This window comes from Branchiostoma belcheri, unplaced genomic scaffold, assembly GCF_001625305.1.
Source record: "Branchiostoma belcheri isolate BF01 breed outbred unplaced genomic scaffold, Haploidv18h27 scaffold49, whole genome shotgun sequence".
Lineage (NCBI taxonomy): Eukaryota > Metazoa > Chordata > Leptocardii > Amphioxiformes > Branchiostomatidae > Branchiostoma > Branchiostoma belcheri.
Genome location: NW_017804120.1, coordinates 1,920,263 through 1,932,499, shown reverse-complemented (window position 1 = coordinate 1,932,499; position 12,237 = coordinate 1,920,263). Strand labels below are relative to the sequence as shown.

The following is a 12,237-nucleotide window of genomic DNA, read 5'->3' as shown; positions in this document are numbered from 1 at the left end:
ATTTTTCTCCAACTGCAAAATTTTGCTACTGCAAATGCAAATATAAAATGATTTACAATATTTCGAGTTCAAGTGCTTTTGCCACTTGAAATATCTTGGCAGCCTGGTTTAATATTATCTTTATCAAGATCCAAAGTCATTATTTTGGTGCCTTCTGTGTGTTTTTGTACAGCATACTAAAAACTCGAGAAGCCGCATAGCCTTTATATTACCTCAGTCATAACGCTTAGCATGATGTGGTGAAGGTATGAAATCCTGGAACTCTAGTTTACGTACATTGTACATCATGCATTACCCCCCCCACACACACAGACAACACATTTTTTATAGGGCATCTCTACGGAGCTATTGACATTCACGTTAAAATTTACACTATGTACTCAACAAGGCCGCCCTATCTGAAGTACTGATCGCATTGATTGATATTAATAACCCTTTATCAACGGGGGCAAAGGTTTGGGTCCGCCTTTATTCAACACTTGTTTTGACGTTACATACCTGAGAAAAGCACCAAGTGGAATGGACGATTTCTAGTATAGTTATAGTACAGGGTTATGCTAGCCCTAGCCCTTTAGTTACTAATAGTTACTACGCTATTCCTGGTCCTTCAGCTATTTTGAAGTGTTCGGCGCAGTTTTTGGAAGGCGTAACTGTCAATTTGAGCGTAAACCTGTGACCAGTGACTATATATTCTGTCAACCAAAAGGGTGAGTATGTTCCCAATTTTTTGCTCGATCTGTTTGCGAAAAAACTAATAACAAAATCATATATTGGCCTGTTCATGTGTTAAGATGATTCTGAGAATACTGTTTAAACTATTTTGTTGAGCTATTGTAGGACATAATTATCTACAAGAAATAACTATCTACATGTATATGCCCAGTGCTAGTACGATGCAGGTCAAAAAAATAATACGTAATGCCTACTTTTGTGTAGGTAATACTAAGTAACATCATAGAAAGCTTTGACTTGGATATTCTTCGATTTTAGGAAGAAAATTAGAATTTACATAATTTTCATTTAGCAGCAAACAATCACAAAGGGCGGCGTACATATAAGCGTGTGATATATGACGTTATGTGCCCAGCAACATAAGAAGTTCTGTACACCGGGACAGGGTGGGCAAATATTTACATGTAACTACACGACTCAAATGTGTGGGAGGGCCTAACAGTACCGTACATACTGGGGTTGATTTTTTTATTTATTTTATTCACATGGATTTTTGAGCATTGGATAGGAAGCACTTGTTGTGCTTATGTAAATCCGCTGCTCATAAAACATAATACAAATGTAAACATTAAGATGACATAAAGTATAACATAAACATAAAGTGGCTGGCGCACCAATACCTATAGCATAGCATTAATGAGATTAATCAAATCTTCCAGAGTGATGGAACACAATATCAAAGATACGGCAGTTGGTAGGGTATGGGAGGGAGGGGCTACCTGTAAGAAGTAAAGTACATAATATGGCGTCGTTTACGTTGAGTGGGTCGGAAGGAAGTATGTTTTCAAGATGAAGGCAAGATATGGATAACAACATTTTGGTCCTTTCAGTATTATAAAATTTGCAGTGTAATAACTGGGGTTGATACTTTTTGAGAAAGTTAAATGCCATTTAATAAACGCGTCCTTGTATCAAGTAATATCTATTTGCTTTGTTCTTATGTTGTACAATCATATAGCTTACAACACGTTGTATTCCGTAACACCCGAGGTACCAGCCCGGCCGAGGGCCGGAGGGATCAGATCCAACCCGCGGGAGGGCCGGGACCGAGGGTGATACAGAATACCGTGCAGTATTTTGTTTCGAAATACGCCAACATTTAGTTTCCCTAAACAAAACAAAAAAATTACAGCAATAATGAAAGTTCATCTGTGTTGGTAGTTACATGTTTAAAGTTAAAACTTTTGGTCCAACACAACTTTTTTTTTCCTTTTTGTGGTGTTGGACCAAAAGTAACTTTAAACAAAAAGATAACAGAATTAGTCATTAATTATCCTGATGAAGACGATATTGTGTAAAAGTTCAGCATAGTACTACTGGTATGATTACTATCATGATACAAGTGATGACATTATCTTCTGCACCTAGTTCTAAATGGAGGATAAAAACACACACTCAGTGATAGAAGTCGGTGATGGCCAGAACAATCCTGCTTTTGAGTCGGACGATACCAACCATCGGCAGGGGAGCGCGGTTCTCAGAAGGAATAGTTCAAGAATCAACAGGTAAATACAATGTCAGAACCAGCTAAAAGAAGAGATACTTATTTCATTGGACATAAGCAAATACCCTGAGGATGCGTGTGCGAAATCTATTGTATATATACATTGTAAAAAGGTACTGTAGACTAGAAATACATTTCTACTATTGATGGCGTTTCAGTACTACCTACTGGCTAGTGGTTGATAATGAAGAATATATTTGTCTAGAAGAAGTAGTGAATGCTATTAAACCAAGACGTAGGTTGTGGAACTCCTTACCAGCCTCGGTCTTCCCTGACAGTCCCAATATAACTAAGTTCATGACTGCAGTAAACAGATTCTTGTTGAACTCCTCTTAAATCTATTAAAGATTTTCTACTTTTTGACAATTATGTACCATGCAAATATGTATTATTTATAATGTATTTGATAGGGGTATGTGTACTTAAGCGAGGGGAATTGATGTGACATTATATTGAACCGAAAATCATCGATATTCGATGTTAAGATCAGGTTCACTTTACACTGATTAAAAAAACGGCTATGAAACGGCTTCCAACTTCTTTTGTAGTCAAAACGGCCCCAGAGATAAAGGAAATGGACGGAATGATGTCGAGATGCAACCACAAGATGTACAGAAAGATGGCGGTAATTTTCAGTTTCTTATGTTATACATTTTGATACCGATTAAAAGATAGACTAGCACAATTGTCGACTCTTAGGATCTCTTTCCCAAGTTCGATTCCAACTACTTGACAGTATATTGATTATGCATATTTAAATGTGATGAAATGTCTGTTTGATGATATTTTATAACTATCTTTTCATACGGACAGTTATGCAGAAACTATTATCTTTCGACATATTGTCGCTACGTCAGCTTGTAACGGAAACAACATCTACCCGAAAACAATTTCATAAGATTAGTAGAACATAGGATATTAGGATTTTCCTATATACAACCGGTACTTGTCTCACCTTCCTTACGTAGAGTGCACAAAGTAGGTGCCGCTTTTCGGCGAGAACACAATCCCAGTGATGAACCGGGACGAGGGGGGATACAAACTTAGTCACGTCTGGAATTTTGTTCTCGCCGGAAAAGCGCCATCTACTTTAACTGAAAGACATCGCAACGTAATCAAGACGAGAGAAGAACTGATTGTGTTACTTGTGTATAAGAAAATCCCTACATCTAACAATATTTTTGATGTTGCCCCTAAGGCCACGCAGGTTACCACCAGGCCCTGCACATGGCCCTCCTGAGGGGAGACGAGAAACTGGCGCTGGAGATTCTGGACCAACACGTGGACTGTGCCAACATGGTCTGCTGTGATAAAAACCACGACGGTACGGACGTCTTTAGTTTTCGCCATGTCCTCATTTGTTGAGATGAAATACTCTGACTTTGAGGTCTATCATGAAAGTTCATCTGTGTTGTTAGTTACATGTTAAAACTTTTGTTCCAACACAACAAGCAACAAGAGATTGTTCTCACTTAGAGCTTTCGACCAGTCACTCTGGTCTTCTTCAATAGGGTGAGCTGTGTCACGTGGCTTCTCTAAAGTGTGATGTCACACTGGGTCAAAGGTATCTGATAGACGATGTCGGCCCCCGTCGCGGTTGTGTGGTTGGTTATGGGCCAATAGATACTATCTGTGTGACCGGACCTTAATACAATGTATGCGTCAGAACGTAAACTATTATTACTTACTATTTAATATATACTTTTGCAGGAGAATCTCCGCTGCATCTGGCCATTTTTAACGGGAACTTTAAGCTGGTACGGGAGCTGGTGAGCCGCGGGGCGGACCCGAACGCGCGCTGCACCGGGAAAAACTTCTCCCAGGCCCAGGGCAGGGAGGGCGACGTCCTGTTTTACTACGGTAAGCCTATGGACGTCCTGTTTTACTACGGTAAACCGAGGAGTTTCCCTATTTTACTACGGTAAACAACTAGGTACCTAGTCCTGTATCTCTGATTTCAGTTCTGAAAAGAATATGATAGGGTTGGTAGAAAGAAATTGTCTTCTAAAATGTGCAAAATAGTTTAATATATAATTATATTCCAACATTTTGCAGGGGAGTTTGCTCTTTCTCTCGCGGCCCGTCTTGGAATGGAGCATATTGTCCGGTATCTGGTGCAAAATGGCGCTGAACTGGACAATCAGGATTCAAAAGGTGGGCGCTCATATGTGTGTGCGCTTGTGTGTGTGTGTGTGTGTGTGTGTGTGTGTGTGTGTGTGTGTGTGTGTGAGTGTGCGTGTGTAGGTGCATGTGTGCGCGTTTGTGTGTGTGTACGTATATGTGCGCGCTTGTGTGTGTGTGTGTGTGTATGTGTGCGCGCTTGTGTGTGTGCGTATGTGTGCGCGCTTGTGTGTGCGTGTGTGCGCGCGCGCTTTGTGTGTGCGTATGTGTGTGTGCGTGTGTGCGCGCGCTTGTGTGCGCGTGCATGTGTGTGTGCGCGAAATCAAGACTGTTGTGCAGAACATAGTTTTTTTTTGTTTTTTTTTTTAGTTTGATCATTTTATATAACGTCCATACAGGAAACACAGTTCTGCACGTGCTGGCCATCATGGAGCACGCTGACGCCGCCTGTTCCATGACCAGGCTGGTGCTGAAGCTGGTGGAGGAACAGCTGGAAACACTCAAGGAACAGTACGACAACCAACAACTCACCCAGGTAGGAAGGCCCATATGTACATTTTCTTTCTGAGTTTGAAGTGATCATCAAAAGTCATTGATACTGATCAATGTCTTTTGTAGACAGAAATGAAGCCATGACCATACAAATCGCTACTCGACTGCATTTCTACTCTTGATAGTTGTATTTACTTCTGGTGTTTGATAATAAAACAGTTACTAAAATTGTCCGTGTAAGTACAGGGGACCATCATATTTGTCCATTTAGGAAGAGCTTATCCAGATCAGGGAGAGTCTGGATCTGGAGAAGATCACCAACAACGCGGGACTTACTCCGGTCAAGCTGGCAGCAGATAGCGGCAATCTAGAGGTGTGTGTTCATGCAGTATCTACAACAAACACCCAGTCTTGCTACTGTCTGTGTAACTGTGAATGCGTCGCAAGCTTGCATGAGTAAGGGGTGAAATCTGTCATCTTTGATTGCTTGTAGATGTTCTTTCTACAAATAAAATTGACTTTCAGCTTATCGTCCTCAACTGCAGTGTCTCTAAACAAAAATATGTTCCAGGTCCTCTTATCTATAGACCACAGCATCACATGCTACATATAAAAGTACGACTCTGTGAGTTTTAATGGCCACGTGTGTTCTGTTCATCAGCAAATGTTCCAGGCGCTCCTAGACCCTAACCGTAAGCACCACGTGCTGTGGAAAATTACGGTTTTATGTATGTGTATGAATAATCACGTGTGTCTTGTTCATCTGCAGATGTTCCAGGTGCTCCTATACCCTAACCGTAAGCACCACGTGCTGTGGAAATTACGGTTTTATGTATGTGTATGAATAATCACGTGTGTCTTGTTCATCTGCAGATGTTCCAGGTGCTCCTAGACCCTAACGGTAAGCACCACGTGCTGTGGAAGCATGGTTCTATGCGTGCATGAATAACCACGTGCGTTCTGTTCATCTGCAGATGTTCCAGGTGCTCCCAGACCCAAACGTAAGCATCCCATGTGCTGTGGAAATTACAGTTGGTTTTATGTGTGTATATGAATAATCACGTGTGTTCTGTTCATCTGCAGATGTTCCAGGTGCTCCTAGACCCTAACCGTACGCACCACGTGCTGTGGAAGCATGGTCCTGTATCCGAGTGTCTGAATAACCATGTGTATTCTGTTCATCTGCAGATGTTCCAGGTGCACCCAGACCCAAACGTGCTGTGGAAGTATGGTTCTATATGTGTGCATGATGAACAATCATGTGTGTTCTGTTCATCTGCAGATGTTCCAGGTGCTCCTAGACCCCAACCGTAAGCACCACGTGCTGTGGAAGTACGGCCCTGTGTCCGAGTGTCTGTACGACCTGACTGATATAGACAGTCTACACAACAGGACGTGTAACGGTCTACTGGAGATCGTGGTCTACAGCAACGTGCGCAGGTTTTACACTAACATCAAGGTAAAGGCAATCTTACACGTAACTATTTAAACCTATGTATTGTTCAATGTCTTTATCGTTTAACGGTGCTGCTCATTGCAAAGCTAAATGGCAACGGGCAATGGTCTAGGCAGTATGACAGACATGACTATGCCAGGAAATTTATTTTGAAAGCTTGACGATTGTATTCGAGGGGGAAACATTTGTTTGGGAGATAGTTCCTTAATGTTGTAGTCCAGTGAAAGTCATAAATGCTGTTGTAGAAAGTTTGAAATAGGATTTGAACTTCTAAGGATTCGATAGTACATTTACTACTGTCCCCATCTTGGCCGTACTTGGTAGTTTAATATTTGGCATCCGCATTTGGTATAGTTATTGCTATAAGAGACAGATTACCTTCACCTAAGTGGGACGGGGGTCGCTACAGACTTCCCAGCACCTTTGACCCATAACTGGCGTCATGTTCTCATTTAGTCACGTGGCAGGTGTAGTGGGTCATTGTACATGAAGACCTCTACATTGTACATGAAGAGTCTACATTTATGATTTATAGATTTTATCTACCAATAAGTATCGATTTTCAACGTAACATTTGTAATCTTTGCGCATCCAGGCTGCACGAATGGTCCAAACCACGCCTATAAAACAGCTGCTCAACAAGAAGTGGACGAGTTTCGTCCGGGGCTGGTTCTTGGCCTTCGCTCTGGCTTACCTTGTTCACATCGTCGTGTTTACCATCTGCTGCTGGTACAGACCACTGCGGACTGTGGTAAAAGTCGTGAGTGATGGCAGCAACAATGTCACGGTCACGGTGGTGGAAAAAGCACCCGTGTTTGTAAGTTTTATCTGTGTTATATTCTATAAAGTATTTTTTTACTTCAAAATATTTTTATCAGGTTAGTAGAACAGTGGATATTGAAATTTTCATATACACCATCAGGGGTTCTTCCTACCTTGCTTACGTTTAAATGCCTGTCAGACACCTTCCTCAGAGCTTCTGACTGGAGTACTGTTTATCGCCGTTATATGTAATGATGAACCTGGACGAGGGGGGATACATACTTTGCCACATTTGGGATTATGTTCTCGCCGCAAAAAGCGCCACCTAAGCAGGCGGCGAGAAGCAGAACTCCAGTCAGTCGCTCTGAGGAAGGTGTCTGATAGACACTGAAACGTAAAAGTAAGAAATGAAGAATCCAAATTTGTATAAGGAAATACTTTTTTTCATTTTCAGGAGTCGTACAGCACACCGTGGCACTATGCACGCCTTGCCGGGGAGATGTTCACATTACTGGTGGTCCTGGTCATCCTGTGGGTCGAGATTTCTGACATGATACATGTCAAGCCAGAGGCTTGTGGGATCTTCAACGGAGTCGGCAACGGGCCCTTCCGTTTTCTCAGGTACCTAAGCATTTTTTTCTAAAATTTCTGTCACCAAATGTCCATCGATGGATCTTTTGAAGGTCCTGATTTTATTATGTTTACCGATGGAAAACATATTGTTTTTATACAGTTTCTTCCTCTTCTTCTTCTCCAAGCAGTGACCCAAGGTCTGACCAATGACATGATTTGTTGACGTCTGTCACCATGGTGACTGGTGTTGCAATTTCATGGTCTGCTCTGCTCTTGTCACCATATACTAGTAGTAAATGTATGTGAATGTGTTTGAGTAAGAATTAACAGAGCAGACCATGTCCGAAGGTAAACATTATGCATTTGCTTTGCAAATGTTATTTCGCTAGTTTCACTTCACATTACCATTTTGATTGATATGTATGACGCAGAAAGTCGCTTAGCTATTAAAATTGTTGGAGGCTTCAATACGTATGTATCAGTTTCTGTAAGCCTTGAGTACAAAAGAAAAAGAGCAAATCTTCCTTCACTCCTATCTTTTTTTGTTTGTTTCACAGCCTTTTATACAGTTGTTCTGTGCTGATTTTGGTGGTGTTTCGGCTGACTGACCACCCCCGCGAAGATGTGGTTATGTCCCTGGCCCTGGTGTTCGGCTGGATGTTACTGCTATACTTCTCACGGGGCAGTGAAGCTCTGGGGCCCTTCACTGTCATTATCCAACAGGTACGTATAATATCCTTGTTCGTGTTAAGTATGCAAGGGATGTGCTGATGTTCAACTGCATGGTCTTAAGACCAAAGGCGTCGTCATTCAACAAGCACGTACACGTATAACATGCATATCCCCGTAAATTAGACGTGGATGTAGCCATGTCCTTGGTGCTGATACTTCTCTTTCATCCAACATTAAAGCGTTGTAAGATAAGAGAGTTCTTGTAACACGAAACGAAATTAAGATATTTACGTGGCCAACGGTTCAGCAACTGATCAGCTAGCTTCCCTAGGGCCTGGCTTGTCTAATATGTTCATGTTTTATTTTTTGCCTGTAGATTCTCGCGGGAGACATCGTTCGATTCTTTGCCGTCTATCTTGTCTGCCTGCTGGGATACACCTCAGGTAGGTGGTCAAATTCATAGATGAGAATTTTCAGCTGATGAAAAACAGAAATAACTTTGAATTACAGCATTTAAAGACAAGACATCACGTAAAAACAATTGAAAACTAAAATGGTAAAAATTTGCAAAGCAAATGCATAATGTTAACCTTCGCATATATGGTGTGCTCTTCTAATTCTTGCTAAAACATATTCACATATGTGATGATAGAGTAAATTCCTCCCACTATGAAATTGCAACATTACGTAACCCAACACCAGTTACCATGGCGACAGACGGTCTGGTTCAGGTCATTGACGAGGTCAGTGTTTGGAACAGAGGAAGAAACGAGAAAAGAACAATATGTTTTCCTTCGGTAAACATGAATAAGCCAATAACATGACTCAAAGACGTCGACAGTTCATGTCCATAACCGACAAGGTGATGAGGTCGCGCCGTTGTATTTTGAATGAATTGAATGGAAATACTTTTGCACTGCAGCATTCTACATCACGTTTGAGCAGGCTGAAGAGTACCTGGAACAGTTCCGTGACTTCGAACACACCATGCTGACTCTGTTCAAACTCACGCTTGGAGTGAAGAACGCCACGGTTCAAATGTCGAATTTTCAATAGTTCAACTTGAAATAACTTTGCATTTCAGCATTCTACATCACGTTTGAGCAGGCTGAAGAGTACCTGGAACAGTTCCGTGACTTTGAACACACCATGCTGACTCTGTTCAAACTCACGCTTGGGGTGGAGGACGTCACGGTTCTAGACAAGGCCCCCAACCCCGCCATGGCGGTCTCCCTGTTCGTCAGCTTCCTCATCTTCTCCTTTCTGCTGATGACTAACCTTCTCATCGGGATGATGGGGGAGACGCTGTCCAGGGTCTCGGAGGAGAAACGGGATCTCTGGAAGCTGCAGGTATTCTTTATAGAGCTTAATGATAGAAAGATGGGAAATATCTATAAGTGTGTTGGGTTCTTTAACGTAAATCGGGATGATGGGGGAGACGCTGTCAAGGGTCTCGGAGGAGAAACGGGATCTCTGGAAGCTGCAGGTATTCTTTATAGAGCTTAATGATAGAAAGATGGGAAATATCTATAAGCGTGTTGGGTTCTTTAACGTAAGTCGGGATGATGGTTGAGACTCTGTCCAGGGTTTCGGAAGACCAGGACCTTTGAAAGCTGCAGATACAAAGGAGGGGCCTGTTCTTTAAAAATATCTATACGTGTGTTGTGTTGTGTTGTTTAACGTGAATTGGCATGATGGGAGAAATTCTGCCCAGGGTCTCGGAGGAAAAGCGGGGCCTCTGGAAGATGCAAGTATTTGTTTTGTATCATGTTTTTGGCAATGATACAAATCATTGCAACGTCAGCAAAGCTTAAGGCAGACTCAGTTGTTAACGGCTGACGTACACAAAAAATACAAAATGATTAAGCAAATTAGAATCTACACTAAAATTCAGCAACAAAGATAAGCTCATATCATTGGTGCCATGAATTTGAAGTTTATTCCTTTTTCTGTTTGTGTATTTTCATTAAGCGTGCTTGCCTGATCCTCCTGTTCGAGAGGCGCCTGCCGAGTTGCCTGAGGCGGCCGGCGGGGGAGTACGTGGACGTGCCCGGGTTTGACCCTAACACGCGATACCTCAGGTAGGGCTGGTACAGTCGTCATTTGTCCTATTGGCCTAGCCTCGAGCTCGTACCAATCTTCGGCAAGCGGCTGGAAAGAGTAGAGCAGTTTGCCACTCCGGTCTCTTAGTGGACCAACTCCCCTGGCATGTCATCTGTCTACTTTCCCAATGTCTACTCTTTTCTGGTAGAGGCTACTATCGGCCGTGAGCGTTGGTAGTGTCAGGTCACCCAATTTCCAAGAAGATGTACTGATGACATATGTCAGAAACGACACTACTTTGATACTCAAGCCACCGATGGCTTTTTGTATTTTGGGGGAGGGAGGGGGGGCGTCATGTTACGTATACCGGTAAGTCTGCTTGCAATAGAGATAACAGGTACCCAAAGGGAAAAAAAATCAAACTCGTCGCGTAGATTCTTTTGCGTTATTTCAAACGCTTCAATATGATATAATGAAAAAAAAACTGTGCCACACAGTAAATGTCAATGTCAGACAGAGTTCCTCATGCAGAATATTTTTTGGAGTTTTGCTACCCTGAAATTGCAGTACATGCCTTTAAAGGTATATAAACTCACATCCATTTTTATTCCATTGATTATAGGGTGAAGATTCTGGGTGAGCTGGAGGCGCGCAGTGAGGTGAAGTTTAAGCGGGCCCCGGCGAGACAGCGGCCGTCGTTCGCACGGCATGCAGCCGGCTCCACCCGGTCTGACAAGATGCGCGCCATGGTGGACCACTGGCGCAAACAGACCACCAGTCTCTAAACCTATGAGCTGTAATGCATTCTATGATGTAAATCATTAACGCATTATGTAACAAGTTTGAACTGTAGCATGAAAGTTCATCTGTGTTGGTATATAACATTATGATAACAGTTAAACCTTACGTGACCAACACAAAGTAAATTGGGACGGGGGGCGTCATAGGTTATCTGCCACGTATGACCCTCTGCTGCAACCACGTGTTTCCGACGTCACGTCCCGGAAGCTGCAGTAGATGGGTCCATTCCGCGAACAAGACTGACGGAGTCAGTAGAAAAATTTGTGTTGGTCACGTAAAGTTTAACTGTTATCATAAGTTTGAACTGTAATTGCCACCACAAGAAATTGGACCCAAATTTTCGACTGTACAACTCCAGGCTTTGTCAAGGATTGAGCAATCCACCGCTTCCGTAGCGTCATAACACATGTGACTCCGTGAGCAGTGGGTCATAGGTTGCAGAAAGTCTGTGACGCCCCCCCGTCTCTCATTAACGCATATCTACTTCGGGAATTTGGAAATATCTGATTTCCCGGTTTAGCTGCCCTTCTTATGCCACGTTCACATTTCCAAGCCGAGGACCGGGCGGGTTGTTTGCGTGAACGAAAACAATTACTAGTATTAAGAGCATACACAAATAGTGCTCATGGTTAAGTTTCTAAAACGTTTATTGTGCTTTGCTGTCTTATATCATAATTTTAGTTCCAAACGACTGCCCGGCCGGGCCCCGGGTTGGGAAATGTGACCGCGCCTTTAAGGAAGAGTCTGTGGGGCAAGGGGAGTACTATACTGGCCGCCTGTATCCATTGGCCTTTTGTGACTTTCGTTGGGCGGCCAATGGTTACAGGAGGCCAATGGATACAGGCGCGGCCAATATAAGGTCCCCATGCACTGCCATAGAATTTGCTTGGAGAGTACTCGAGCTCTAAAGCGAGGAATCAGATATTTCAATCTTCCTGGAAGTAGATATACGTTTTATAAATTACATCGTACAATGTATATTGTATAAACTCATACGATTGTATGAATGAATGAATGAATGAATGAATGAACTTTATTGCTCGACAAATGTAACGTTACATAGTACAATGAATGGACGTAA

At 42.5% G+C, this 12,237-nt stretch overlaps 1 protein-coding gene across 1 annotated transcript; it reads left to right on the top strand.

The window, feature by feature from the left end:
- Positions 1–2,830: 2,830 nt before the first annotated feature.
- On the top strand, positions 2,831–11,493 carry LOC109479465 (transient receptor potential cation channel subfamily V member 6-like). The gene is given in 13 exon segments (XM_019781430.1): positions 2,831–2,861; positions 3,435–3,560; positions 3,947–4,096; positions 4,292–4,390; positions 4,756–4,892; positions 5,121–5,222; positions 6,132–6,308; positions 6,901–7,122; positions 7,522–7,615; positions 8,217–8,363; positions 9,397–9,662; positions 10,284–10,393; positions 10,978–11,493. Coding segments are annotated over 13 exon segments (1,824 nt in total). The 3' UTR covers positions 11,141–11,493.
- Positions 11,494–12,237: the final 744 nt, after the last annotated feature.